This window comes from Sinocyclocheilus anshuiensis, unplaced genomic scaffold, assembly GCF_001515605.1.
Source record: "Sinocyclocheilus anshuiensis isolate Anshui unplaced genomic scaffold, SAMN03320099.WGS_v1.1 scaffold1795, whole genome shotgun sequence".
Lineage (NCBI taxonomy): Eukaryota > Metazoa > Chordata > Actinopteri > Cypriniformes > Cyprinidae > Sinocyclocheilus > Sinocyclocheilus anshuiensis.
The window spans coordinates 5,252-31,566 of record NW_015552658.1 but is presented as its reverse complement, the minus strand read 5'-3'; the positions used below and the strand labels follow the sequence as shown (position 1 = coordinate 31,566).

General features: G+C 36.2%; 3 protein-coding genes across 9 annotated transcripts in view; 1 reads left to right on the top strand and 2 right to left on the bottom strand.

The window, feature by feature from the left end:
* Positions 1-939: 939 nt before the first annotated feature.
* Positions 940-21,095, bottom strand: LOC107667282 (collagen alpha-1(XVII) chain-like). Of its 6 annotated transcripts, none has more exons than XM_016458914.1 (57): positions 20,937-21,095; positions 19,977-20,037; positions 19,705-19,752; positions 19,392-19,499; positions 19,017-19,250; positions 18,851-18,898; positions 18,585-18,614; positions 17,929-17,976; positions 16,474-16,614; positions 15,756-15,926; positions 15,469-15,540; positions 15,282-15,356; positions 14,127-14,201; positions 13,876-14,028; positions 13,628-13,717; positions 13,406-13,450; positions 13,145-13,303; positions 12,452-12,691; positions 12,264-12,314; positions 12,100-12,126; positions 11,962-11,988; positions 11,806-11,868; positions 11,368-11,472; positions 11,148-11,201; positions 10,940-10,957; positions 10,777-10,830; positions 10,647-10,682; positions 10,517-10,552; positions 10,355-10,417; positions 9,414-9,449; positions 9,226-9,297; positions 9,050-9,076; positions 8,872-8,907; positions 8,675-8,710; positions 8,512-8,592; positions 8,232-8,267; positions 8,045-8,128; positions 7,881-7,958; positions 7,633-7,683; positions 7,482-7,544; positions 7,330-7,389; positions 6,414-6,440; positions 6,231-6,275; positions 5,905-5,982; positions 5,505-5,552; positions 5,122-5,259; positions 4,933-5,040; positions 4,741-4,848; positions 4,535-4,651; positions 4,355-4,450; positions 4,099-4,242; positions 3,863-4,003; positions 3,453-3,638; positions 2,038-2,199; positions 1,851-1,931; positions 1,647-1,727; positions 940-1,471 (listed from the first exon to the last, which is right to left on the bottom strand). In XM_016458914.1, the coding sequence occupies exons 2-57, from the start codon at positions 20,029-20,031 to the stop codon at positions 1,428-1,430; spliced, it is 4,590 nt and encodes a 1,529-aa protein (XP_016314400.1). In that variant the 5' UTR covers positions 20,032-20,037; positions 20,937-21,095; the 3' UTR covers positions 940-1,427. The 6 variants fall into 6 exon arrangements, with proteins under 6 accessions (XP_016314400.1, XP_016314404.1, XP_016314402.1 ...); XM_016458918.1 differs by having other exon boundaries at positions 4,391-4,450; XM_016458916.1 differs by having other exon boundaries at positions 8,512-8,589.
* A 2,053-nt stretch (positions 21,096-23,148) lies between these two features.
* On the top strand, positions 23,149-24,677 carry LOC107667285 (swi5-dependent recombination DNA repair protein 1 homolog). 2 transcript variants are annotated; one of them, XM_016458926.1, is made up of 4 exons: positions 23,149-23,272; positions 23,384-23,493; positions 23,652-23,981; positions 24,071-24,665. In XM_016458926.1, exons 2-4 carry the CDS (start codon positions 23,404-23,406, stop codon positions 24,260-24,262), a joined length of 612 nt encoding a protein of 203 aa, XP_016314412.1. In that variant the 5' UTR covers positions 23,149-23,272; positions 23,384-23,403; the 3' UTR covers positions 24,263-24,665. The 2 variants fall into 2 exon arrangements, with proteins under 2 accessions (XP_016314412.1, XP_016314413.1); XM_016458927.1 differs by lacking the exon at positions 23,149-23,272 and having other exon boundaries at positions 23,399-23,477; positions 24,071-24,677.
* The window catches only part of LOC107667278 (cilia- and flagella-associated protein 43-like), a 4,894-nt gene continuing 3,215 nt past the window's right edge, over positions 24,637-26,315 (bottom strand). The window contains 4 exon segments of the mRNA XM_016458911.1: positions 24,637-24,710; positions 25,440-25,587; positions 25,780-25,860; positions 26,019-26,218. Of these exon segments, the coding sequence (XP_016314397.1) occupies positions 25,854-25,860; positions 26,019-26,218 (207 nt within the window). The 3' untranslated portion in view covers positions 24,637-24,710; positions 25,440-25,587; positions 25,780-25,853.

The window sequence follows — 26,315 nt, the reverse complement described above, 5'->3', positions numbered from 1 at the left end:
TCATCAATATATAAGGGGAATATGAACTTGCACATGTGAGATTGTTTATCTTAAGTTCAGGTTTTTTGTGTCAGGCGAAGGACACATACTTTGATAGATGTAGAGCAGTGTTTAGTCCATTGCAGTCTGCAAAAGTGTTTCAGTGGGAAGACATTTCTCACTGTTGCTGATGATTCAAGCTCTATTTTTGATAACATGTTTTGTGCAAGAAATTACACACCTGTATCTAATCCATAATATGACATGCTGTGCTTATATACTTTTTGCATGCTGAAAGAAATCCCAAATGCTGTACTTTACCAGAGACATGAACTTTTTGAAAAGACAATGCATTTTACAAAGGCTGGTTCTAAAAGTTGGTATTTGCACAACCAGTGCATTACAAATCAGGATACTTGTTCAGAGACCGAAAGAAAGGGCCGATATCCTAGTGTCATACTGCTGAACAGTGACCTTAACCTCCTTCAGCACTTCGATGGAATATCTGATGCATTTTTTGAGGTCAATTTATGTATCTAAACGCTTGCATCCATTGGTATACTGTAATAATGCTGTAAATAAAACTCATTGTATTTTCTTTGATTTGTTGGTGTTTTTTGTAGTTCGGTATTGAAACTATGAAGCTACTATCGAAATCATATTCTATTCTTTGTTACATATTCAGTGGCTTTTTACTTGTAATGACTCGCATGGTTTAAAAAAATCTCAAGTGCTTAAGATCCCTTTTTTTTTGTTCGTTACATTTTGATTTTTTGTGCATTTGCAATGCAAAACATCACCATAGACTAGATTCATACAATACAAAAAAAGGCAATAACAAAGCCCGCTACTTGGTAAAAAGTACATTTCAAGTGCTATATTCAATGTTAGATAATGAAAACAGACTGATGTCTTAAACGAAACTATGAAGCTACTATCGAAATCATATTCTATTCTTTGTTACATATTCAGTGGCTTTTTACTTGTAATGACTCGCATGGTTTAAAAAAATCTCAAGTGCTTAAGATCCCTTTTTTTTTGTTCGTTACATTTTGATTTTTTTTGCATTTGCAATGCAAAACATCACCATAGACTAGATTCATACAATACAAAAAAAGGCAATAACAAAGCCCACTACTTGGTAAAAAGTACATTTCAAGTGCTATATTCAATGTTAGATAATGAAAACTAAGACTGATGTCTTAAACCCATGCTAGTAAAGCTGAAAATTGTTTGGAATGTATGGATTATAATATATCATGCATTTGTTGTTTATAAAACTGTACACTGTGATAAAATAGGACCCAAACAAGCCTCTGAGCTGTGTTACTTCATAAAAAGAGGCTAGTTTATGAATTATAGTTAAATGAATTATCTTAAAGATGTATATTGTTTCTTTACACCGTCAGTGCATCCACAAAGGTGTGCTGCTGCAAATGTGTGTGCCCTTACACACCATTGGTCCGAATCCATTTACCAGTCTGGAAATCACCTAAATTCAATATGGAGATACATGTCAGACTGACTGCTGGATCCAGCGCTCCCTTAAAATAAGTCATTATTTGATGATGACAACATAAAAACCTTGAATATTATAACCTTTCATGCTAGGATACAGTATATGATGAGAAGCCGAGTATACTACGACTGATAGGCAGTTTTCTAACCTTTATCACCCTTTTCTCCCCTTGGTCCCTCTGGTCCTCTTTGTCCCGAAAGGCCGGGTATCCCTGAGCTCCCCATTTCCCCTGTAGATCAAATACAAGCTTATTCACAGCTATACTCACAACTCTTCACTTTGATGTTCAAGCAGGCAGCACTTCAGATCTTGATTCCTTGTCCAGTAGGGCTATATGAATCATGACTGGTACCTTTTTCTCCTTTAGGTCCAGGGTATCCTCTGTCTCCTTTGGGTCCTGGCCTGCCAGGAGGCCCTGGGATGGTCCCATATGCTGAAAAGATGAGTAATGTTTAGGAATAATGATACAAGACAAATATGGTGATTAAATATATAATCAGTATATGTGATAAAGTATGTGAGTAAAAGTGGACACTAACTTCTAAAGAAGTCCATTAAGTCAGCCGTCACATTTCCGTAGGAACCAATCACACGGCTGTACCCGGGTGGCCCAGGAGGACCAGGAGGCCCAGCAGGTCCTTGGATCCTTCCTGCTTGTGTTCTCCAGTATCCCTCTGTCAGGTCCTGCAGTATACCTTGATCTAAAGGAAACAAGCAAGATGGATTTGCTCGTTAGCCCTGTGATGGACTGACCATCTGTCCACAGTGTTTCCCTGACTATGGCCCAAGACACTCGGATTGGCTCCAGTACCTCTGACTGCATAGGATAAGCGATTTTGGAAAATGGATGGATTTGCTTATTATTACTGTGCTTTGTTCTACTTTTGTCTTTTAGACCCAACACCGCCAGATACTCGCAGTACCAAACAAAGCCAAAGCAGAATCACACACAATTAGTAGTGTTTTGTTCCTAAATGAGTCAGTGTTTTAGGACAAATTGATCAGGTGAATGACTCAAATGTCTCACTCAAAAAGATAATGGCTGCTTCCAAATATGCATATTTCCCTACAACCCAGTCAAAGTGACTTTAAGGTATTTTATAGTCTTTGACCCAGTGGGCACCTTGATATCAATTTGACATAAAATATTCGTCAAGATGCTGTAACAATTTTAAATTCAGTTTGGACAGCAATTTCTTCCTGTAGTAATTGGGTGAAAACAGGAAGTTAATCCCACATTGAAATTGGTTTAATGTATATGTAGGCCAATATGTTTGACGTTCAATTTACATAAAATCAATGTCATGTAAAGTTTGATTTGCATATTTGACCTGTTTTTTTATGTCAATTTTGATGTCAATTTGATGTCTTTTCAACATCAGTTGCCGACAGGGTATATAGTTGACTAAAGAACAGTATGCGAATGACTAGTATTTCCAAATTCACAGTACTCATAAAACAATAAAGAAAAAGTCACAGAAGTCGAGCATGAATTCCAGTGCAGCGCTTCTGTTCTGTTTTAATGAAAGAGTGTGAGGTAAGACGTAAGTACATTTAATATAACTATTTTACGATAAAAATGTTAAACAATCATCAGTAATATCCAGTTATGCAAACTTAACAACTTTGTCAAATTTCTGTTTTGACTTGAAAATATAGTCTATTGTGATTCATATAATTTATAACGGAATGTGACAAGACAGAAAACATTACCACAGCTGTTTTCTGCATAGTAGGCACACAAGAGTAAATTTGTGCATATTTTAAAAAATACTTGCAAATAAATTAATATTTGTTAACATGATTAGAACATGACTAGAATATTTGACTATAAACTGTTATTTTGATGCATTGCAAGCATGGATATTTCTTTCAAGAATCACAAGGTTAAGTTAATTTTATTGCTTTATTATGAATATAACTGGTGCATAGGACTTGATGATACTGTACTCACTCTTAATATAATCAGTCACTTTGAGTGCAACATTGGAGTAGTCCACTGGTTCACTGATCTCAGAGCTATAGCGGTATTGGCTTCTGGCATTGTGATAACTGTGTCCAGGTTCACCACGTTCACCCTTCTGACCAGGCAGTCCGGGGGGCCCAGGGGGACCGTGTACGTAGTGCCTCATAGTGTCACCTGAAAAAATATGAGACTATTTATTGATGCGGCAATCAACCACAAAGTGTTTCCAGAAATCGGTCAGACAAATCTAGGACACAGACAGTTTAAAATCATGCATTCAACTTTGAGAATGTAGAATGGCGTGAGATCACTTGTTAAAAATCAGTCAATGTCCACCGTTGTAAAGTTACACTGAGGTGTCAGTTTCCAGATTAGAGTGTGTTGTGAGTGACACTCACTCTTTAGGTAGTCCTGCAGCTCAGCACGGATCTGTTCTCGCGCAGAAGATCCTGAATATGATACAAGGCCACTAGTGTCTCCTGGAGGACCCTGGGGTCCTGGTGGACCAGGTAGGCCTGGAGGTCCCCTAAAACCAGATTCTAAATAACAGAGAATCATATAATGAGTTTTTTTTTTTTTTGCAAAACTGCAAAAGTGTATTAGACAGTACAATAAAATCCATGAGAGGACTCACTCTGTAGGTAGAGCTGGATTTCCTCTAGTTTGTAACCTGAGACTGCAGAGGAGCCTCCTGGGGTGCCAGGTGGACCAGGGGGTCCCTGTATTCCTTGAGGACCAGGGGGCCCAGGACGTCCTATGCTTCCACTAAGGCCCGACCCTTCAAACACATTCAAAGTGGAATATGAGGAAAGGAAACTTCTTTACATGTTATAAAACAAAATATTACAAATCACATCTAAAACACTATCATTTTGAACAGAATCACATACTCTGAAGCAGAGCAGTTATGTCACTGTATGAAGCACCTGGCTGGCCAGGTGGGCCGGGAGGGCCTGGTGGTCCAGTTCTGCCTGTCATTCCCTGCTCTAAAAACAAATTCACAAACGCCATTAGAAAGACAGAATTCAATCTATTGCAGCTTCAAAATAAGATTCCGATTAAAGACACACCATTCATCATTCTGATGGCATAGTTTGCCACTTCCTGTGCATTAAAGGTACTAGCACTAATCCCAGGTGAACCCGGTGGTCCTGGAGGGCCAACCACATAATGCCTCACATCTTCTCCTGGGCACAAGAAAGTCACTGGGTCAACTCTCAGATTCAAGATTCAAAAGGCCATTTATACACAAGTGGGTCTGACATGGTTTACTCACTCTGTAAAAGGGAAATGATGTAGTCAGCACTTATACTTCCAGGTGGGCCAGGAGGTCCTGCAGGTCCTTGAGGACCTTGGCTAATACTGTTACCACTAATTCCAGAGCCTGAATCAAAATGATATATTTTACCACAAATGCAGCATGATGCACAGACATTCATTAAACATTACACAGCAGATCTTAACGTACGCTGAATGTAAGCGATAACCCGAGATGCCACATCCTCCACAGACACTGAAAGCCCAGGTGGACCAGGTGGGCCCTGAATACTAGACAAATGCTGCCTCATGCTGTCACCTGTGGAAAGGATGTCACACATTCATGAGAAAATGACCTTCAGGAGCAGCAGTGTGATCATCCAAATGAACAGGTACTCACTCTGCATATACTCCATGATATAACGACGATAGTCTGCAGCAGAATGGGATCCACCAGAATGACCTGGAGGACCGGGTGGACCAGGAGGTCCTGGAGGACCAGTCCGCCCTTGTGGCCCAACTGCAACTGCTCCTGATACTGATGGCAACAAGAAGTGACACAAGAGTTACGGTACTGTTTTGCTTTGGGAAACTCGTTTGATAATCTAATAATGGTGCTATATTAAAGATTTAGTTCACCCAAAAATTAATAGGATTAGAGAACACGGAAAAAAAAAATGTAAGTTGTGTTGAACAAAAGATGAACGAAAGTCTTATGGATTTGGAACGAGACGAGGGTTGTAATTTTTGGGTGAACATATACAGTGCAACATTAATATTTACCTCTTGATTCTCCTTGGAATGCTGATGTACCTGGTACTCCAGGATCCCCTGGGAGATTATTTTAAAGATTAGTGTACTGTAGATATTAATGAAACGGAATACAATGGAGGGCTGTGCAATTAATCGGCATTTACTACACAGAGCCGTAGTTCACTGACAATTAGGCAATATTGCGTTCATAATCGCAGATGAATCGCATTCGATTATGAACGCGATATTGCCTAGCTTGTCAGTGGACTACGGCTCTATGTAGTAAATGCAACTCCATCTGAAAGCAGGTGATGGCGATTTACTACCAATCACGGAACCGGCTTTACTGACGAGATGCGCATGACAATCGCATGCGATTAATTGCACAGCCCTAATACAATGTCTCCCCATCATTAGTCAAGGTTTTTACCTTTACGGCCATCTCGTCCGGGTGGTCCAGGAGGTCCTGGGGGACCAGGTGGACCTTGAGCCACACCGTATTCAGAGACTATATAGAGTCAAAAATAAATAATTAATTCCATACTATTTATTGTTTTTATGAACACTGAAAAACTTATAATCTCTTCACAATATTTAATTAACAGCAAATTAAGTATTATAGGGTCTAAGTGCCAACAACTAATAAACATAAACTAAACAAAGGCAAACAAAACATAATTAAAACTCATTTTTTACCAAATCTGTTGCTGTAAGTGTCACAATGTTAATGAATGTGTCAAAAAAAATTTTACTTACTAACTCTACCGGAACTACCTGGAAGGCCAGGTTGACCTGGTTCTCCTAAAAAATAAAGTCACATATGATAAATAAAGCACTATTAAAAGGCATATGGTGACCTGTCTAAGTATTTATGTGTTTTACTGTTTATATTAATTCTTGTGACCAATATGAAGTGTTGGCTGGAGAAGAGAGCCTTACCCTGGTATCCTCTTGGACCTTGGGCACCTGAAATTTACATAAATGTATCATTAGATATCTGATAATAGTTAAATATTCTACTTTCTGACATCACATTTTCATAGTGCCTTCATTGGTGATAGGTTGGAATCAAAGGCGGAAATCCCGGGGGGGAGTATTGTAAATAACAATGTTTTATACTTTAAATAATTGTGTAAGTAGTAAAACAACACAAACAGGGCAAAAATGCGTTTTAAGTTTAGAAACAAGTAAGTAAGGCTGTCAAGGCTATTTTATTCACTTAAGCATTGGATAAAGTGAGTATTTTATCTTTAATACAGATGATGCCCATGTATTTTTCTCTGAGTCGCGATGTTAGCAATAATAACGTTATCTGCTTGACAGAAAGGGTTGCCAGGTTTTCACAACAAAACCCGCCCAATTGCTACTCAAAAGTAGCCCAAAACTAGTCCAAACTAACCGCGTTTCGAGGGGGTCCCCCAGTGAAAATTGCATTCCGGGGTCTAAAATACACGTTATTGGGGTCGCTTCAACCCACGGACATGAAAAACAACCAGTGGCAACAGTGATAAAGTAGCCCAATTCCACGGGAAAACCGCGGACTTGGCAACACTGTGACGGATAGTAATGTCTACAACAGACACGACCTCTGTCGCGGCACGACCACAACAGCTTGAAGTTGTCTAATTTGGCACGGTCTCCCTGCTGCACTAATCGTAGTAAGGCTTTCCTCTGTGTATACATATCCTTACAAGTACAATTTTAGCTGTATTATTTGTGTCCCCTTCAAAAATTGCACTTGAGAACTTTTATGTTTATTGTCCCCCCCAACTGTTAGACGAAATGTACGCCCCTGGTTGGAATAAAGGTACCAACAAGTAGAATCAACTAAACACCAGTTCTGGGTAAGACTAACCTGTCACTCCCTTAGGCCCTGGGGGTCCTGGTGGCCCAGGTGGTCCCGCAAAAAATGTTCCTGTGCAGGCAGCATTTGTAAAATTGTGAGACTTAAAAAACCACAACACCCTTAGAACAATGTATAATACTAGATATATGCTGTAATCAAACCTGAATTAGGCACAAAGTTTCCTGGTTCTCCCTTGTCTCCTTTAAGACCAGGTCTGCCATATCCTATAAGACAGTAACAAACGAGTTGAGAAGAGTATGCCACAATAGGCAGGTATGAATATGAGAATACTACTCCTTTACTTCATCTTACCTGGTGCACCTGTTTCACCAGGTGGTCCTGGTGGACCTGGTCTAGAATCGCCTATAGGGTGAAAAAATTTATTAAATGCATTCAAATATAATCCACTCTAAAAGTATAAAATTCTATTTTGTCATATATAAAGCTGTATAATTTCATAAACTCTTAAATTTCACATTTAAAAGACAATGTATGTGGCAAAAAATCAGACATTCAACAGATGTTGATCCTGAAACCTTTCATGGATAATATTATTGTACCTGGATGTCCAGGAGGCCCTGGGAGACCAGGAGGTCCAGGTGGTCCAGTAACACCAACATGTGCAGCACCATACTGTCCTAATAATGTCAGATATACAAGTGTTATATTAATGCATTTCTATAAGTTTACTAATGTTCAAATTAGATCTCACTTTCTGACTCACTTTCTGCTCGCATTGCAACCAAAGTCTCACCAGCGTTAACAACAATACCCGGTTCTCCTTGATCTCCCTTATCACCTTTAGGACCTGCACAAAAATCAAGGTGGATGGATGGATGCATGGAAGGTCATTTGGATATAATTTATATTTTACTAAACAATATTACTCCAGATAAAAAATGCAGATTTACCAAGCTGACCAGGAAGTCCAGCAGGGCCAACGGGACCTAGTATCACAAGACAAACCATAAAATTAAATTATAAATATACTGATGTACCCAAACAGTGTAATTAGTTAGTATATGTCAATAATTTGAAAACAGACAGTTGTGATTATTAAATAATGCAAAAATGTGTTTAAACAACAAACATTCCTGGCACAGTGTTTTTACTGGTTAACAGGAGATAGGTGTTTTGATTTGGCTGGATTTGTGATCTGGGTTTTTAACAGTGTGAAGATTATGAACATACCTGAGAGTCCTGGAGCTCCAGGTGGGCCAGGAGGACCAGGGCTCCCAGGTGGTCCTGGGATTGCCACTGAGCTAGAACCTGCTGCAAAATTAAAACTCTCAGTAAGTTCACATCACTGCACAGTGCACTGTTAAATGTGTTGTAATACTTCATGTAGTCTTACCTGCATTGATCACTCTTCCAACCTCACCAGTCTCACCTGTGAACATTTTCAGATTCATTATTTGGACATTTATAGACACAGTAGCACACATGATTCTAACATCCAAACATAAGACAAAATATATCGCTAAAAACACAAGACTTCAAAAAGCAGCTAAGCATTGATCCTGTAGTCTATTTTACTAAAATACACAGCACCTTTAGCTCCAGGCTGACCAGGATTGCCAGGTAGGCCTATGAGAAAAGAAAGCAAACATGATCACCGTTATATCTTCATACATAGTTCAGATAAACTGTAAAAATATAAACTGCATAAAAATGTAACATATAAATCAGGTAGACTAGAAAAAAGAATGCAGTTCAAGTGACAGGTTACCTGGAGGTCCTTGAATCCCTGAAGTTCCTGATTTAAAGAGGACAGTAGAAAAAAAATCAACTTTAGTAATTTGAATGTGTATAACCACATGGCAAATGATAGGAACCGTGCTATAACATGCAGCTTGAGATCATTTTCTCAAAATGAGGATGATGTTTTTCTATATACTTTTATACCTGGTTGCCCAGGATCGCCGGGTGGCCCAGCTGGTCCTCTGATTCCTGGTAAGCCAATTGAGCCTGGCTCACCTAGATATGAACAAAAATGACAGATTAAATATAAAGATTAAAATAAAGATGCAGATATAGGTAAAATAAAAATAAAAAATTGGGTTGGAATAATCAAATCTTAAAATGTCACTCACCTCTTTGGCCCTTTTCACCATCAGGTCCTTGAGGCCCTAGAATGAAATGACAAAAATTACTCAGAGGGGACTTCTTTTTATACCAATACAATATTTGCATTAAAGAAGTCCTGATAATAATAGAACTTTAATAGATTCCATGCACCCACAGCCAATTAAGCAACTAAGCAATCCAGTCTTGGAATATACAATATAGTAATATTATTTAGTGATATTGTTTCAAGAAAAATAGCTTTAGCTAACAAATGAATGAAACAAACCATTTCTGGCCATTTTCCATCTATTTAGATCTACTTGAGACTTTATTTACACTAACATTCAAATGTTTGGGGTCGGTAAGATTTTTTAATGATTTTGAAAGAAGTATCTTATGCTCACCAAGACTGCATCATCAAAAAATATAAATACAAAAATATTGTGAAAAATTATTACAGTTTAAAAAAAAGCTATATTCTATTTTATTACATTTTAACAGGTAATTTATTCCTATAATGGAAAAGGACATTTTCAGCAGCCATTACTCCAGTCTTCAGTGTCCCTCAGTCATTCTAATATGCTGATTTGGTGGTCAAGAAACATTTCTTATTATTATCAATGTTGAAAACAGTCATGCTGCTTAATATTTTTGTGTAAACTGTGATACATTTTTTTCAGGATTCTTTGATGAATAGACAGTTTAAATGACAACATTTATTTGAAACATAATTTTTTTTGGTTAACACGTCACGGTTAAAAATATAGCTCTGTCTGATGTCCACCTGTATGCATGTAATGCTTATATACAGGCAACCCGAATTGGACTTAGGTTTGAGTTTTGAATTTGCTGATCCCCCTCCACACTCTTCTGCCTATCACATGTCTGTTCTCTCCCTATTCTAACAATAAAATGGCAAAAAGCCAAAAATCTCAGGTTTGTGTCTGTTCCTTGTCAGATGAATCACCTGCTGATCCTTTAGCTCCTTTCTCACCAGATGGCCCTTGTCGTCCTGCAGCACCAGGAACACCTGACAAAGGGTACAGTGATTTAACAATGAATTAAATATTTGTAAACATGGCACAAATGAATAAAGTTCTTTGATATGGCTCAGTATAAACATACACACCTGGCATTCCATTTTCTCCTCTATCACCATGATCACCTGATACAACACACATAATTTTACATGAATTCACATTGACTATACTAACGAACTGGATACTGTATTTCAGGCTGACATATAATTGGTTACAAACCTTTAATTCCAGGTGGACCGGAGAGACCTCTTTCACCTGTAAAGATTTTTTTTTTTAAATCTATAAGCATTCGGATTTTGTTTATATAATGCTTTTTGAAAACATACCAAGTGTTCATTGTGATACGCACCTTTAGGCCCAGCAGGGCCAGGTTCACCTCTGAAGCCTTGAGGGCCTTGTTCACCTGCACAGAATTTTTATTATTATTTATTTTTTTGTTAATGTCATTATTTTATAACACAAAAATAACATAATTGCGCTAAAATATTTTTTGTAAAGAAAGAGTTGATTACCATGTAAACCACTAGCACCTGTTGAACAAACACAAAGAGAACAAAGATCAAACACATGCTAATATTGCATTACTGCTTAATGATTATGTAACATTTATATATATTTATGCCAATGCATTTCATTTGCCAATCTCAAATGATTCTGTACAGCTAATTTCACTGAATATAATAAGTATCAGCCTTTATTTAAACTCTGTTTTGTATTGACCTTTAGGCCCAGGTGAACCAACAAGACCAGGAGAGCCAGGAAGACCAGGAATACCTGGAGAAAAAACAGATACACAGACACATTGTAAATGAGATCAAAACAGTAGTTTTATTCTCAAATTTATGTTGTGTATGAGAACCCTAAATTGTATTGAATGAAATACTAAAAATTAAATGCTAGTATCATGTTTCAAGTATTCTCCAAGTATGCAGTATCTTACCCCTTTCACCCTTCTCTCCGGCTCCTGGGGGTCCTGGCTCTCCACGGGGTCCAGGCTGACCATCTCTTCCCCTGAAACCCGGTGGTCCTTCTGGACCATGTTCACCTGTCATACACATTTTAAAGTTTTGATGAGGCAACATCTGGAAAAGGTTCATGTTTTTAGTAAGAGCATTATCAGGACTGAGTCAAGTGTTCACAGAAGAGATGTGTCTATATATAATGTAGGTAGGGATTAGTCAGTCAACTGGATTTTAGGGTATTTGTTAGTGCTACAGCATTAGCACCTGTCAGCTGCAGCATTTATGGCCTGTATCTCTAAACTTGAACCTCTTAGGCTGTTGGGGTAATTGTTGATTTACTTTGTGATTTCAACACAGAATTAATGATAGTGAATGTTTTTCCACAAAATAAAAATATTGCATAATGTTTCAGGTACCTGCACTTCCTTTTCCTCCTTTTTGCCCTTCTCTTCCTGGATGTCCTGGCATTCCTGGTGGACCTAGATATGCACAAAACAAACAAACAAAAAAAACAATGAAATATTTTAAGACTTCATTCTGCACTCTACAAGAGGATCAAGCATTATTCTTACCTGGTAGGCCTGGAAAACCGTTATCACCTGAAAAACAGGTTTAAATTGTTTAAGTTTTCATGTTTGAGACTGTAAGCACATCAATATAAACAGTTAATCTAATTCACATTTCACAGCCAGTTTTAAAATTGTACAAACCCTTCGTTCCTGGAGATCCAGTGTCACCTAAGAGTGGTGAAAAGAGCAAATGTGTGATTGATGTAGTGATGGAAAAGCAGGTTATTGACTATTAAATCTCCATAGAATGTAGGAATAAAGTTTTCTGTACTGGCAGTTCAGTAAAAACTGAATATCTGGTGTACCTTTAGGCCCTGGAAGTCCTCTTTCAGCTTTAACTGAAGAAGCAAGGAAGGCTAGATACACACAAAAAAATTATTAATATTATTATTTGTATTAAATGTATGCATATATGCGTGACATTTTATAAACAATGTACATGTTTAGGTGCACGTGTTTGTGTATCTAAGCAGAACTGTGTTCAGTGATGTACCTTTCATGGCTTCTGACTGCAGCTCTGCTCTCAATATTTGCTGTACATTTCTCTGCAGTACAGAATCGTCTGTACTGTGTGCAGAATCCAGTGAATTAACATATGCCGCTTTACTTCCAGCTTCTTTATATATGCCAATGTCATCAATAGGAGAGGACAGACGACTCGAGTGGGCTGTCATGGAGGAGGATATTCCCTCAAGAGCGCTGACACGAGACTGTAGTTTCTTCACCTCCTCAGCTTCAAGGAAAAGAGATTAGCAACAGATTAGAAGACAATATGCAATAGCGCATATATTTATGTGCTATTGTAAGTAACTTTTTAAAGTTAGTTAGAAAATCAAATCTTGAGTTGAACTGCACACAAACAGTAATCCTCTATTTATAAATACACATTGATACATAAGATACTAATTCCCTTCTCCCAAGTTAAAACCAAATCCATAGAGGTAAGAATGAATTTTTTGCTTATTATATTTTAATAACTTTTCAGTTCTCTTTGAATACAATACTACATGTTGTTAAAATTATTTGTTATTTGGTGAATCATAATTCGCCTCACATTTTGAAAACCTGTTGTACAGTTCTAAAATGAAGCTACAAGCTGTTTCAAATGACTTAGTAGCAATAATTGTTCCCCAAAAGAAATAGTGAATAAATGTATCATGTCTTTCATTAAAATTACAAGACTTACATAAAGCAATGAGTCCAAACAGAAGGCCGAGGAGCAGCAGGAGACTGAGCAAAAACCCCAGCAGCCACTTCCACCAGGAACAGCAGTTTGGCCCACATCCACAAAGACCCCCTCCACACTTACAGTCATCGTCATCAACAACCTTAGCCTTGTGAATCTCTGACAGGACACACACAGCAGGAGACAGGTGAGCCACTGTTTTATACAGCATTACTGTATACTATATTATATGCAATGTTTTTTTCAAATAAAAGGATTTACCTGCATACGTAGCCTTATCTTTTGTTGACACTGATGTAGACCCATCTTTGGAGAGGTCAAAAAAATGTTTTGTGATGTCAACAGATATTTCGATAATTTGGTTTTTTTTTTTAGCCAAGCAGTGACATCTCTTAACCTAATATCCCTCAAGATGAAAACATGTAAATTAAAAAGCTTATATCAAACATAAATATCAAGATACATGAAAATTAATTCCCTTACAATATGCACCAGAGCTAGACTTCACAGGAGCACTTTCAGAATAGCTGGTCGTTATAGTTTCCTTCTTCATTGAAACATCTGAATATGACCCTTCAAAGCAAAGATTGTGTGTATTCAGTTAATCAGAATGTAGTGTTAGTGTAGGTCATAACATTAATCATGTTATATTTTAAATCACTTTCATTCAAACAGCACAAATAATCCCCTTATAGCAACATCAAATACAACACTTAGTGTCCTGTGTTTACCTGCTGTCCCATTGGGGGTGCTGTTGGTAAACTGCTTGCCACTGTCTTTGGTCAGGATAAGTTCTTCGGTTTCTCTCTTCACCGGAATGTTCTCTTTCTCCAGTGTCAGGTATCTCTTTGACACATTCTCATTAAGGGTCCTTGTACCAGTTCCTAAATATGACACAAAGGCTTCATGTTTATAATGCCACACTGAATATACCTTAGAGAACGACAGTAGCCATAAATCTAATAGTGAGTATAACAAACACCTGCAGTGGAGACACCTGTGCTAACAGCAAGTGTGCTGTTGGGACTTGAGCAATAATTCTTCTGCACTCCATATCCTAAAAATACCCACATAACAAATAAACAAAAATGTTTGAATGTCAAGTATGTCTTTGCCACCTAAAAGGACAAAAAAAGCAACATTGTCTACCGCTTTAGAGAACTAAAGATAGTTCTTATTTTTACTTGACCTAATAACATTTTCATTGACCCAAACAGAACAAACAAAAGCATTAAATTGGGCAAAAGTGTCAGTAAATACTTTTACCTTGTTGCAATCTATCATAGTTTCCACAAAAATATTAAGCAGCACAACTGTTTTCCAAGCAACAATAACTACCTCTTTAGAGAACTAAAGATAGTTCTGATTTTTACAACATTTTCACTGACCCAAACAGAAAAACACTAGGATCTATTAAATTGGACAAAAGTGTCAGTAAAGACTTTTACCTGGTTGCAATCTATCATAGTTTCCACAAATATATTAATCAGCAAAACTGTTTTCAACAGTGATAATCAGAAGATATCAATCATCAGAAGAAATGTTTCTTGAGCAGCAAATCAGCAAATTAGAATGATTTCTGAAGGATCATGTGACACTGAGCTTTGCTGTCATAGATTATATTACATTTAAAAATATAATAAAATAGAAAACATTTATTTTTAAATTGTAATATTATTTCAGAATATTACTGTTTTTACTGTATTTTGATCAAATAAATTCAGTCTTGGTGAGCATAAGAGACTTCTTTCAAAAACCTTACCAACCCCTAACCTTTGAACAATAGTGTATTTATCTAATATTATATTTATAATTGTCATTAAATGTTAGGATTTTTTTTTTTAATACTGTGAAAACTCGTACTGATTTGTTGATAATTTTCATTCCATCCTAACTGCTTCCTCTAAGCCTCTATTCATGCAATTTCGACAAAACCTCATTTATGTTAACCATCTATTCTAGACAATTTAATCATTGTGACATTTAAACAGCAGAACTTTGAACTACTTTGAGAATTCAGCACTGGGCAACAGAGCAAGTCTGACGATTCTATCAACTGTCCCAAAACTTCTCTCACATTGACCCCGGGCCATTTTTGTTGTTGAGCTCTGTTGTACAGAGTAAATATAACAAACACCTGCAGTGGAGATGCTTGTGCCAACACCAAGTGTGCTGCTGGGACTTGTCACATAATTCTTCTGGACTCCATATCCTAAAAACAACCACATAAACAAATGAACATGCTTACAAGGAGTGTTATTAACTTGTCATTTGTCAAAGCAATGTCATCACAATTATTTAATATTATATGCCTCAGAGGATACCTGAGTGTGTGTTAACTCCACTGGAAGTTAGAACTCCACTAGCAGGAGCTAAATTGTTGTGGAAGCCATAAACTGTAAGTCAAGAAAAAACATAGCTAATATATGTCTGTTGGAGTACCACGCCTTCAACTGAATGTTTTGATGTATCAGCAGTTTTATTTATAATAACACCAGAAAATAGAGTGCGATGTTGGTGATGACTTGGTTAATAAAATACAGAGGGATGACTTGATAAATTCTCTTTATTACCAGGTCAACTTAGTAAATCAGTGATCAACTGCGCAGACCTGATAAGGAGGATGGTGATGTGCTGTTAACAAGAGTAGCTCCCGTTGACATGTTGTTGGTGTTGCTGTGGAAGCCATAAGCAGTACCAGAGACTGCAGAGCGCAGTGTGGAGCTGTTCCATGTGTATGAGGCCAGGTCAGCGTCAAGAATAGTGGTGTCATATTGCTCAACTGAAAAAATTGAAAGGAAGTCTTAAAAAGGGGTCATATGATGCGATTTCAATTTTTCCTTTCTCTTTGGAGTGTTACAAGCTCGTAACATTTACGTCACACGCTTGAGGTATTCGGCCAATCACAACACACTGGATAGCTGGTCAATCACAGCACACTTCGCTTTTCAGACCGATGGGCTTTGTAAAAATCGACGTGTTTCAGAAAGGCGGGCCATAGAGGAGAAACAATAATGTACATTATATGGAAAATAATGTGTTTTTTGAACCTTAAACCGCAAAAACACATTGCATTACACCAAATAGCCCACACAAAATAATGTTCTTTTTAGCAACGTCATATGACCCCTTTAACGCCTTGGAATTGAACACAAGATCTCTATGCACGGATGAACTGGGGAATTTGGAATTTTTTGTGCATAAAAATAAATGGGCTCCTCTGCACACCATTGGTGTGGTTATCTACTACAAAATCTTTACTAATACATAAGCTATACTAATAACGCATGATTTGTCAACGGCCTGAGCTCTTCTGCAGCTTACAATACCTTGCTTGGTGGAGATCTTGGTGTCTAAGGTGCTGGCCTTGCGAGGTATAGGGAGAGGAGAGGAGGAGGGAGATCGTGTGGGGCTGACGCTGGCCGAACGTGATCCCTTCAACAGCTTCTTCACATCATCCAGCTCTGTCCCTGTAGCAACAGCACTGTGTTAACCACAACGTCGTGTCTAAACTTGCCTTCACGTTCACTCTCTCATGCTACTGTCCGCTGTAGTATTAAAAAAAAACAATTCAGCTTTTCCTTGAGCCTCTGAGAAAAAAAACTTTATACACAGTGGCGGAGCTAGAGTTTTATACATGGGGTGGCCAAGACTAATTCGGGGGGTCCATAGATCATGACAGAAAATCAGTGCATAACTCCAACCTGGCATAAAAAAGCATGAATAAATCCTGCGATTGCTGATTACTTCAGATTACTTTACATCAGCTATTCATTCCTACCTTAACTTCAAATGTTAGTCTATTGAAACTTATTTCTCTTATTGCTATCATCTGATTAACCAGCGGTTGGAGCGAAAGATCTAATATTAACATTTTCAGTGAATGTTGTAAATGTTGTTCAGGAAACCTAAAACTTCAACTTACTTCAAACAGGGCTGTCAACTTTTGAGTTCAGCCTGGTGTGAGAATTATTCAGGAATAATTAACAAGATTGTGATTAAGTACGTGCTATTTTTTTCCCTCGAATTTTCTAAACTAAACTATACAGAGAACCCATATTGTTAAGGTTAAAAGTAACAATTTTGGGATTTGTATATAAGTTCATATTCGACCATTTTTATAGTAAAGTTATATATGTGCATTTTTATTAATTATAATAAAAAAAAAACAATATTTATATGAGTAAAAATATAACAAATGTAATTTTTGCTCAATTCTCCCATATTGTTAAGGTTAAAAGTAACAATTTTGGGATTTGTATATAAGTTCATATTCGACCATTTTTATAGTAAAGTTATATATGTGCATTTTTATTAATTATAATTAAAAAAAACAATATTTATATGAGTAAAAATATAACAAATGTAATTTTTGCTAAATTCTCAATAGTGTACATTTTTCTCACTATAGTTTATGGACACTGAATGGATTTTGTGAGTTATGTGAAAATGTTTTCAAGCTGCTGTCTTTCCGCAGTTGAAACACTCATTGAGTGATTACATGAGATACTAGTAGCCTAAAAAGTTGTAGTGTATCTTTCAACATGCCCTCAGATGTTCATTCATGTTCATTCATCATTCATCCGCCACTGTATAGGCCTACATTTGTTAACTTGTTTCCTCAAGTTATAACGGGGCTGTTTAAACATTTCTCATCATATTAGTATGTTTTTTTTTTTTTTAATCGAATTTAAGTATTGTTAAGTGCTACGGTTCTGTACCTATATTTATTTATGTGATTTCCTAAAACAACTGAAATAGACAGAAATAGAGGGATAACATACATCTAGTGGAGGGAGATGCACTCTGTAGCCTGGTCCTGATTTCCGTCTCTAAAACAAACACAGAAAGACAGAGCTAGAGAGAACATACTTTAACTAATAATTATCTTGTCATTATTTCAACACCAACACATACATTTAGCACATATATTTAAATATGTAACTGATGAGTGATGTCCAGGAACCACTAAGTGCTGAGAAACATTGAACGTAACTTGGCAATGTTTACTTTCTGATATTGACGACTGACCGTACACTTTTCAGTTTATTCCACTTCTACTTTTCAAATTCCATAGATATTGAATATTTAATTGAGTGGAAATTATTTTATTAATTACTAGAAAAAAACTTGAGAAATGAACAGGAACACAGCTGTGTAGGAAACAGTTTTCCTCGATGAGCTCTCTGTTTATGAGCGTTGCAATAGGCAATGGTATTTTTTTTTCCAGAAATATTAGACAGCTGAATGCTTCGAGTAACGAATAAGAATCAAGCGGTGTATTTCTGACAAAGAAACATTTCTGAATTACTGCGTGTTTGAAATGTATTTTGTAAGCGGGGTTTTGGAGAGAGTGTTCAAAGTAAAAAAGTTATAAACATAATACAATTGGACAATAAAGATGATAAGTAATGTGCATTAGTGTAAATAATAATCTCACCCCTGCTTTGACTCCTTCCTCTAGTTGAACCTGAAAACAGAGCAATTGAAACAAAAGGTGATATTTCTTGTCTCTATCATATTTCACTGAGGAAGGCCTAGTGCCAAAACTTTTGATGATCCTGATGTTCCATTTGTGCTTTTTTTTACAATAAAACTCTAAAGAACATTGATAGTTTATAAGTGAGTGCGGATCCTGCTTTCTTCATTTGTCTCTATCATATAAACTACGTTAAACATTTTTTTTTATTTGGCTGAGGGTCTTACCATAGTCTTTTCTTTTTATTTCTGGGGATGAGTTGTCACTTGAACTTCCTGTTGAAGTTAAAAAAAAATATATATATTACATGTTAGTGTAATTATGAGGGACTGACAAAACAAATGCTAAAAAAGTATTTATTTATTTATTTAAGGTGTCTCAGCTGTGACTAACCATCATAACGACGTGAATGAGTAGTTTTGCTTTTCCTCTCCACAAACAAAGGGGAGTCTTGTGTTCTTCTCATGCCATCAGTGGAGCTGGATCTCAGCCTCGACCCAGTTCCCGATCCAGAGACACTCTCGAAAACTCCAGAGGCACCACCTGTCTTCCTGCTCACAGTTGTCTCCTCTGCCAGATATTCTCCTGATCCAGAGCCTAACCCACCTGCACTCACACCCACAGATGCTGAGACACACAAACAGGGACGAAATATATGAGTTTGTTTTAAATATTAAACATATAATATATAGTATAAAGACTGTATCAGAGTAAAACCTGAAACTAATTATTGCGTAACTCTTAAAAAATAATGCTAGATTGGCTTACAGGATGAAAAAAAAGAACTGCTGTTGTTCTGAATCAAAATGTCCTTTTCCAGACCAGGAGACCCAGAGGTGCTTGACATGCCCTTGTTGGCGGATGCACTGAAGCCTCCTGCGGGTTAAAAACACGGTAAATTAGAGCAATGACCACTTTGATCTCATATTGAAAAAGATGCTCAAGTTACAGCCACAGTTTGACAAGCAGAAATTTTCCCATAATGCACAAATTCAGTAGAGGAAGAAGGCATTGAATATGAATAAATCAGACAGTGAAAACAGATAAAATGTACATGGGAAAGTGAACAGGGGTAACTTACGTGGCGGTAAAGATGTAATTCTAGTAGTAGAAATTGTTTCTGTGATGCCTGTTTTCATAATACATGTCTTATAAATGTGAACATTTCTTGCTTTGAAATTCAAAAACATATAGCTGAATAAAACTTTGCCACTTCATCAAAATAATAATCAAGCTTCTTAGTAACATTACAGAACCAGGTGGCACAGTCTTCACAATGAACAGATTTTCACAAAAGATTTTGGTTCAGGTTCACAGCAAATTGATAAACTCAAGCTAATCAAACACCCTTACCTCTCTCTCCTGAACTTCCTCCTGAATAGTTTCTTTGCTGTCTTAAATCATCCATTCCATGCTAAATAAATGTAGCAAAACAATTACAGATCATTCAAATCGGTGTGATACGAAGCAGAATCAGTCTAGATCTAGACATACTCAAATAGAGCTTTAAGGTGATTCTACTCAAGGCAAGAATATTATAGAATGGAAGATTATTCCACACCATTTCCAAAAAGTAATTACAGATGACACATATACCCAAATTCAACTTTAATGAAAAATAATGCCTAAAGGACAATTTTTTGCTCCAACAAAAGACTAGCAAGTACAACTATAGTCTCATATTTACAGTGGAGAGAGTATAGCAATTTATCACCACCCCACCCTCCTCACATCTTCAGTTTCAAACGCAAGACCAGCTACTGTTTCCCTGCAAACCACAATACATGAAAAAGCTCAACACAGTGAATGGTCCCCCATAGACAAATAATGCCTTTATTTGCTAGTGGTGATTGTCTGTACAGGGCTTTTCATCCCTGAATTCAGAATCAGTTCAGATTTTAACCCAACTTCTTCCCCACATTTACTGCGAAGTTTAGAATAAAACAATGAAACATTAAAAACGTCTCATAATTAATAAAATGGACCCATAATTTATCATTAATATCACAAAAACAAACGTTTTGGTTTCTACTGTTTCAGTCTGGGTTTTTGTCTTTGGTGCAGTCCCGCACAGAAACAAAATACAAAGAAATATGTTTACAAAAAAATATTTTACAAAAAAATTTCAAATAAATATTTGAGGAGAGCAACGGGAATCATTTAAAAAGCAATAATTATGAATAAATAAGAAGGAATATATATATTTACATAGCCTAACAAAGCACAAATGTATTGCTTTTTGTTTATCGTTTCTCTTTTTTGTGATTAAAAGAAAAAGAGTTAGAAAGCAAAATCATTAATAAAATGTTTTACCTTTGATCCTTGAGAATCTGAAGAGAAAGGGATTTTAGATAAAGTCCACTTAAGAGTTGCCTGTGAACTTCACCTGTGCAGTATGAATGTTGTTACCTGACTTCTGCTGTTTTCTTTCTGATATTCTCTCTCCTTTGACCAGCAAGTCTCCACAGGAGTTCTGGGTAGGATTTTATGCCGAGCCACTCCCCTGTCTTTTGGCAGGTACACAGACAGACTTTTAAAAAAGACAATACCCTCAGGAATCACAATTTTATCCTTTATGTTCCAGCAAACTAAAGCTTTAAGACATGTTCAGGTGAACACAGGTGTGGCTGGATGTATTATCTATGCGTCAGTAACTTCGCCTAGACTGACACAAAGAAAAAAAAGTTTAATCTACTACTGTTGGTATAGCAGCATAAACAGGACAGAAAATGCATGTTGTTCAGCTTGAAGCAATTAATCTAAAATATTTTAGAATCAATTATTTAAGCCATTGTATAATAATGTTCCATGTAGGAAGTTAGGTCATAAAGACTTCGATTACATTATATAACTTTGGGAGGCTCATGCTTTGTCTCTTATTAAAATACACTACAGAAGTGCTTTATGAGCAACATACATATTGCATTTCAGATATACATTCTCAGGAAAAAAGTTACAAAGCTGCCACTTGTACAAAAGCAGTACATATTAAAAGTACATATTAGTACCTAAATTATACATATTAGTACCTTTTTGAAAGCTCATACATTTCCTGGGAATCAAAATATGTTTAAATATACCTTTCAAATCACTACAAAGAAAGTATGCGTCTTTAAATAAACTGTAGGAACATGACTATAATAATTTTACTTTAGCTGAATGTGCCAGCTGATTACAGACAGAACATTTGTATGATTTGGGGTCATATGAGGATATGTCCGGCTTATATTACCAGCAAGAGTTTAACATCCTTACAGAGTGTTCATGCATACCATTTTAGCCAGTCCTATATGATACATATTAAGTGATTTTATTACTCATTATCTCAGTGAATAATCCGAAGACAGCTGGATCAAAGAACAATGCAAATGTTCCAAATGGAATTCAGGCACATACAAGTTTTCCGAGGGAAAAGGGTGTTGCTTCCCTTGGGATTTACATGCCATTTCTATGGATACATTTTTTTCCCAGTGGGCAGTGGGCACACCCTGCTGATACAAAATGCACATTAGTCACAACATTTTTAACTCCACCCCATATGCATCTTTCTCTCTTTGCACATTGTATTAGACCCCATACAAATTTTAGAAACGTGAGAGAGCACGGTTGCATGACTATACAGCTATTAAACTATTTTAATTTCATAGACAAGTTATAACAAGACAGAAAAAATTCCCAGTAGAAGTAGAAGAGTAATGGGGTTGAAAAAAAAAAAAAGAACATGAATGAACTGAACCACCAATGTAATCATCTTAATTTGAAAAGAGAGGATTTTCTTTTTTTCTTCTTAAATGTTTTTGCAGTGGTTTTGTGCAAGATGCTTACTGAGTATGTTTGTTATACAAGCTACATAATTAATGGATTCATCACTATAATGATTCAGAGTTTGATTCATTTATTTCGACATCTTTCTTTTTGATTTTATACATGGGTTCATTCAAACCGTGTCACCAATTTCACCTCTGATTCAGTTTTGGAATCCTATTAGTCCCTTTCATCTGCACAAGACAAGAAGACTGAAGAAATATGTTTAGATCATATGTTGCTATTCTTTATGTATGGACATCTATACTTTTCAATTGATATAGCTGATTGATATAACAGATATATAGTCAAATAGTCAAAACCTTTTTCTGTTATTATGTGATTTAAAAAATAATAAACTATGAGGTGCTGCATTCTGCATTTGCAAGTTTTAACCAAATAATTATCTTCACAATTCTACAATTTCTCCTTCAACCATGTTGTCTACCTACAGTTAGTTTAAGATAATATGGGTTTATTAATTTGTTCACATTGACATTTTTGTGTAAGTCCTAACTGTGAATGGTGCAAAATATTATTAGCCTATATATTATTAAAAAATATACAAAAGAAATTATATTATTTTAATAACTTACAAAGTATATTATTACATTATAACTATTCTATTCTATTCTATTCTATTCTATTCTATTCTATAAATTACCTCTAATAAATTAGAAAACAGTTCTTGTAGACTACGTTTCCCATGATTCATGATAATGACAATGACGTATTAGGCGGCCCGGAAATGACGATGAAATATGTGGCTCTTGCACCAATTTCAAAACACACCAAGAAGAAGACAATTTCAGAACATCAGAGTGCCTACTGATAACATTACAGCTGTAAAGATCATATTCACCTAGAGTTGCTTCCGATTGTATATTTACGGCAGAAGATACGTAAATAGTACCCTGTCATTTTAGAGTTATGTAACTGTTTTCTCCTCTTCATAGCGATTTCATATGATGTGATCATGGAGACAACCCCGATAAAACTGACACCAACTAATGAAAATACACGAAGTACAGCCCAGTCTTCTTCAAGCAGGTCAAGCGCTGCCAAGGTAACGTTACAGCTTACTGCCTTTTTGAAATCTAATATTTTCAGATGAACCACGTTCATACGTGTGAAGAGCTTATTTTCCACAAAAAAATAATCACTGACTGTGTCTAGACTCACATATGAGCATTGTTGATATTTTGTTGACATTTTTTGCTTCAGTCCATGAGTTCCTCACTGAAGGAGAAGTTAAAAAGATCACGCTACTCATTCAGATCCCCCCACAGTGTGGTTAAACGCCTTATAATCGAAGATGACGATCAACCACAGGCCTCACAACTGGGAGACACTAACCACAGTTTGACCGACGACAGAGACCCTGATACTGATGTCAATCGGAATGATATGAGGGAGAAAATATACTGTTCACTTCACAAAGCTGAGCCTGCACAAAAAGACTCGATTCAGCAATATGAAGAGCTAAGAAAAGCAGTGAAGGAGAAATCAGAAACCTTGCGAAGATTAAAGATGGTCAGGATGTATAGGAAAAAGGTAAACATTTATTTCTTAATCAAGTATTGCAATTAACACGAATGATGATGTTCTTTAAGTTTTTCACTCTTTGCGGTCTTTTCTTTCAGAATGACCTGACCCAGCTGCAGAAGCTCACAGACAAATGGAGATCCTGTGCTCAGTCAGTGCTGTGTGAATTACAGAGTGAATTACCCACAGAGGGAAAACAAGTCAGTCTGTCTCAGCTTATAGACAATTTAGGCTTAGATGACAAAATACTGCACTTTGACAGGACAGAGGAAGACTTCACGGACAACTGAAATGTATTATTTGTATTCATTTTATTGACACTATTTAAATGGGTTGTAAGAAGCCTTTTCAGACCAGGTCATTCATCAATACATTCAGATAGGAAGACTATTCACATTATACTCTATATAACTTATAAGACATTGCAGTGTGAATTTTGGTAGGTTTATCAAACTGTATTGTAATTTATTTTACTTGTGTTGTCATTTCACAACTTTGTATTGAAATAATTGTATTTTTCAACCAAAAGCTGTAATAATAAATCTCAGTTATGTATCCTAAATCAGTTGTAGTGTAGTTGAGAAAGAGATGGGAAGTTCTTCATACGCAGTTTCTCAGCCTCCGCTCTCAGTATGAGTATCTCGTCAGATTGTGCTCTGACTGTGTTCAACAGCTTCTTTCTTAAGATGATATCTGGGTAGTTCTTCTCTGCCTCTGTGTCTTGGTTATCTCCCATTGCTGCAAAACAAAATAATATTTGTGAATAATATAAATGAGTTATTGGGCATTATACATGAACCATGAGCAGAATTTACAGTACAAATCATACATAAAAATTTAAAAATTAAAAATTCATTTAATTAATTGGCACAATTTACTCTGCTGATCAAAAGATTTTTTAATGCTTTGAAAAAAAGTCTCTTATTCTCACCTAGGCTGCATTTATTTGATTAGTAATATTGTTACATTTTATTATAATTGAAAATAACTTTTCTATCTGATTCTGAATATATATATTACTCCAGCCAATACTCCAGTCTTTATTGTCACATATGGTCCTTCAGAAATCATTCTTATATGCTGATTTGGTGCTCAATAAACATTTATTATTATCATATCAATGTTGAAAACGTTTATGCTGCTTAATATTATTGTGGAATCCATGATAGTTTTTTTTTTTAATAAATAGAAAGTAAAAAAAAAAAAAAAGCATTTATATGAAGTAAAACATTTTAAATGCATTTACTGTCACTTTTGATCAGTTAATGTGTCCTAACTGAATAATAATAAAAGTATTCATTTCTTTAAAAAAAATAAATGCTTTTATGAATGATTAACACAGTAATCTCTCATGTTTCATCATAGGCCTCTTGTGCTCTAAACTACTAAGCAGTCTATTTTTGCTAAAAACAAATTGTTACTTAAAACAGTTGTTTCTTTAATGGGGCAAGATATAAAGTAAGTTACCAACAGCCTCGTAAATATTTCTTCTCTCTGTGACAGTTATCTCCATGTCAGCCAAGTTGAGGGCTGCGTTCTTCTCTTGCATTTGCACACCTTGTCTGTCCAGGTGCTTTATCTGTTTCTTGAAAGTCTCAACTTTCTTTTGCTGAGTCTGGGCAAAGAGTGGAACAAACCAAACTTTTATATGTCAATGAATTTGATTCATGTAATTATCCAGACTTTACAACTTTCTGTAAAGAATTTACAACTAAGGAACACCTGTGCTGAGAAATATGCATCTGGAAAAGTTACTCTATGCTTAATATCTCCGCTAGGTACTTAAAAAAATCATGAGCAAGTTTACCGTTTTCTGTAAATCTATGGTCGTCTACAGAGTTGCGAGCTGCTTTGACACCCTGTTGTCATTCTTTGTTTCATTTAGGTACTGACATTAGAAAAAAAAATTGTAATTGTAATATTTTGTCATTCAATTTCACTTTAAAGCAAAGACAAAGGTAGTCCTGAGTCATAGTGTCTTCTTGTCTTAGATATGTTAAATAATTCCTTTTCAATTTTCACTAGCTTACTTTATCAATCATATACCTGCCAGGTAAAAAAAGCACTAAATGAATGAAGATTATTTCAACCAATATTGCGATGCGCAGGGCCTGTATGTCTCTGGCTTTATTGCTGAGATCCTCCAGCTGCATTCTCATTCTCCTGTGATCCCACTCCTGCTGTATGATTCCTTAGCGGAAGTCTTTACACTCCACAATGCTGGCGATCTTCTGATCTCCTAAAGCCTGATAGGTAAACCAGTAATAGATAAGTTAAAGGGGTCATATGATGCGATTTCAAGTTTTCCTTTCTCTTTGGAGTGTTACAAGCTGTTCGTGAATA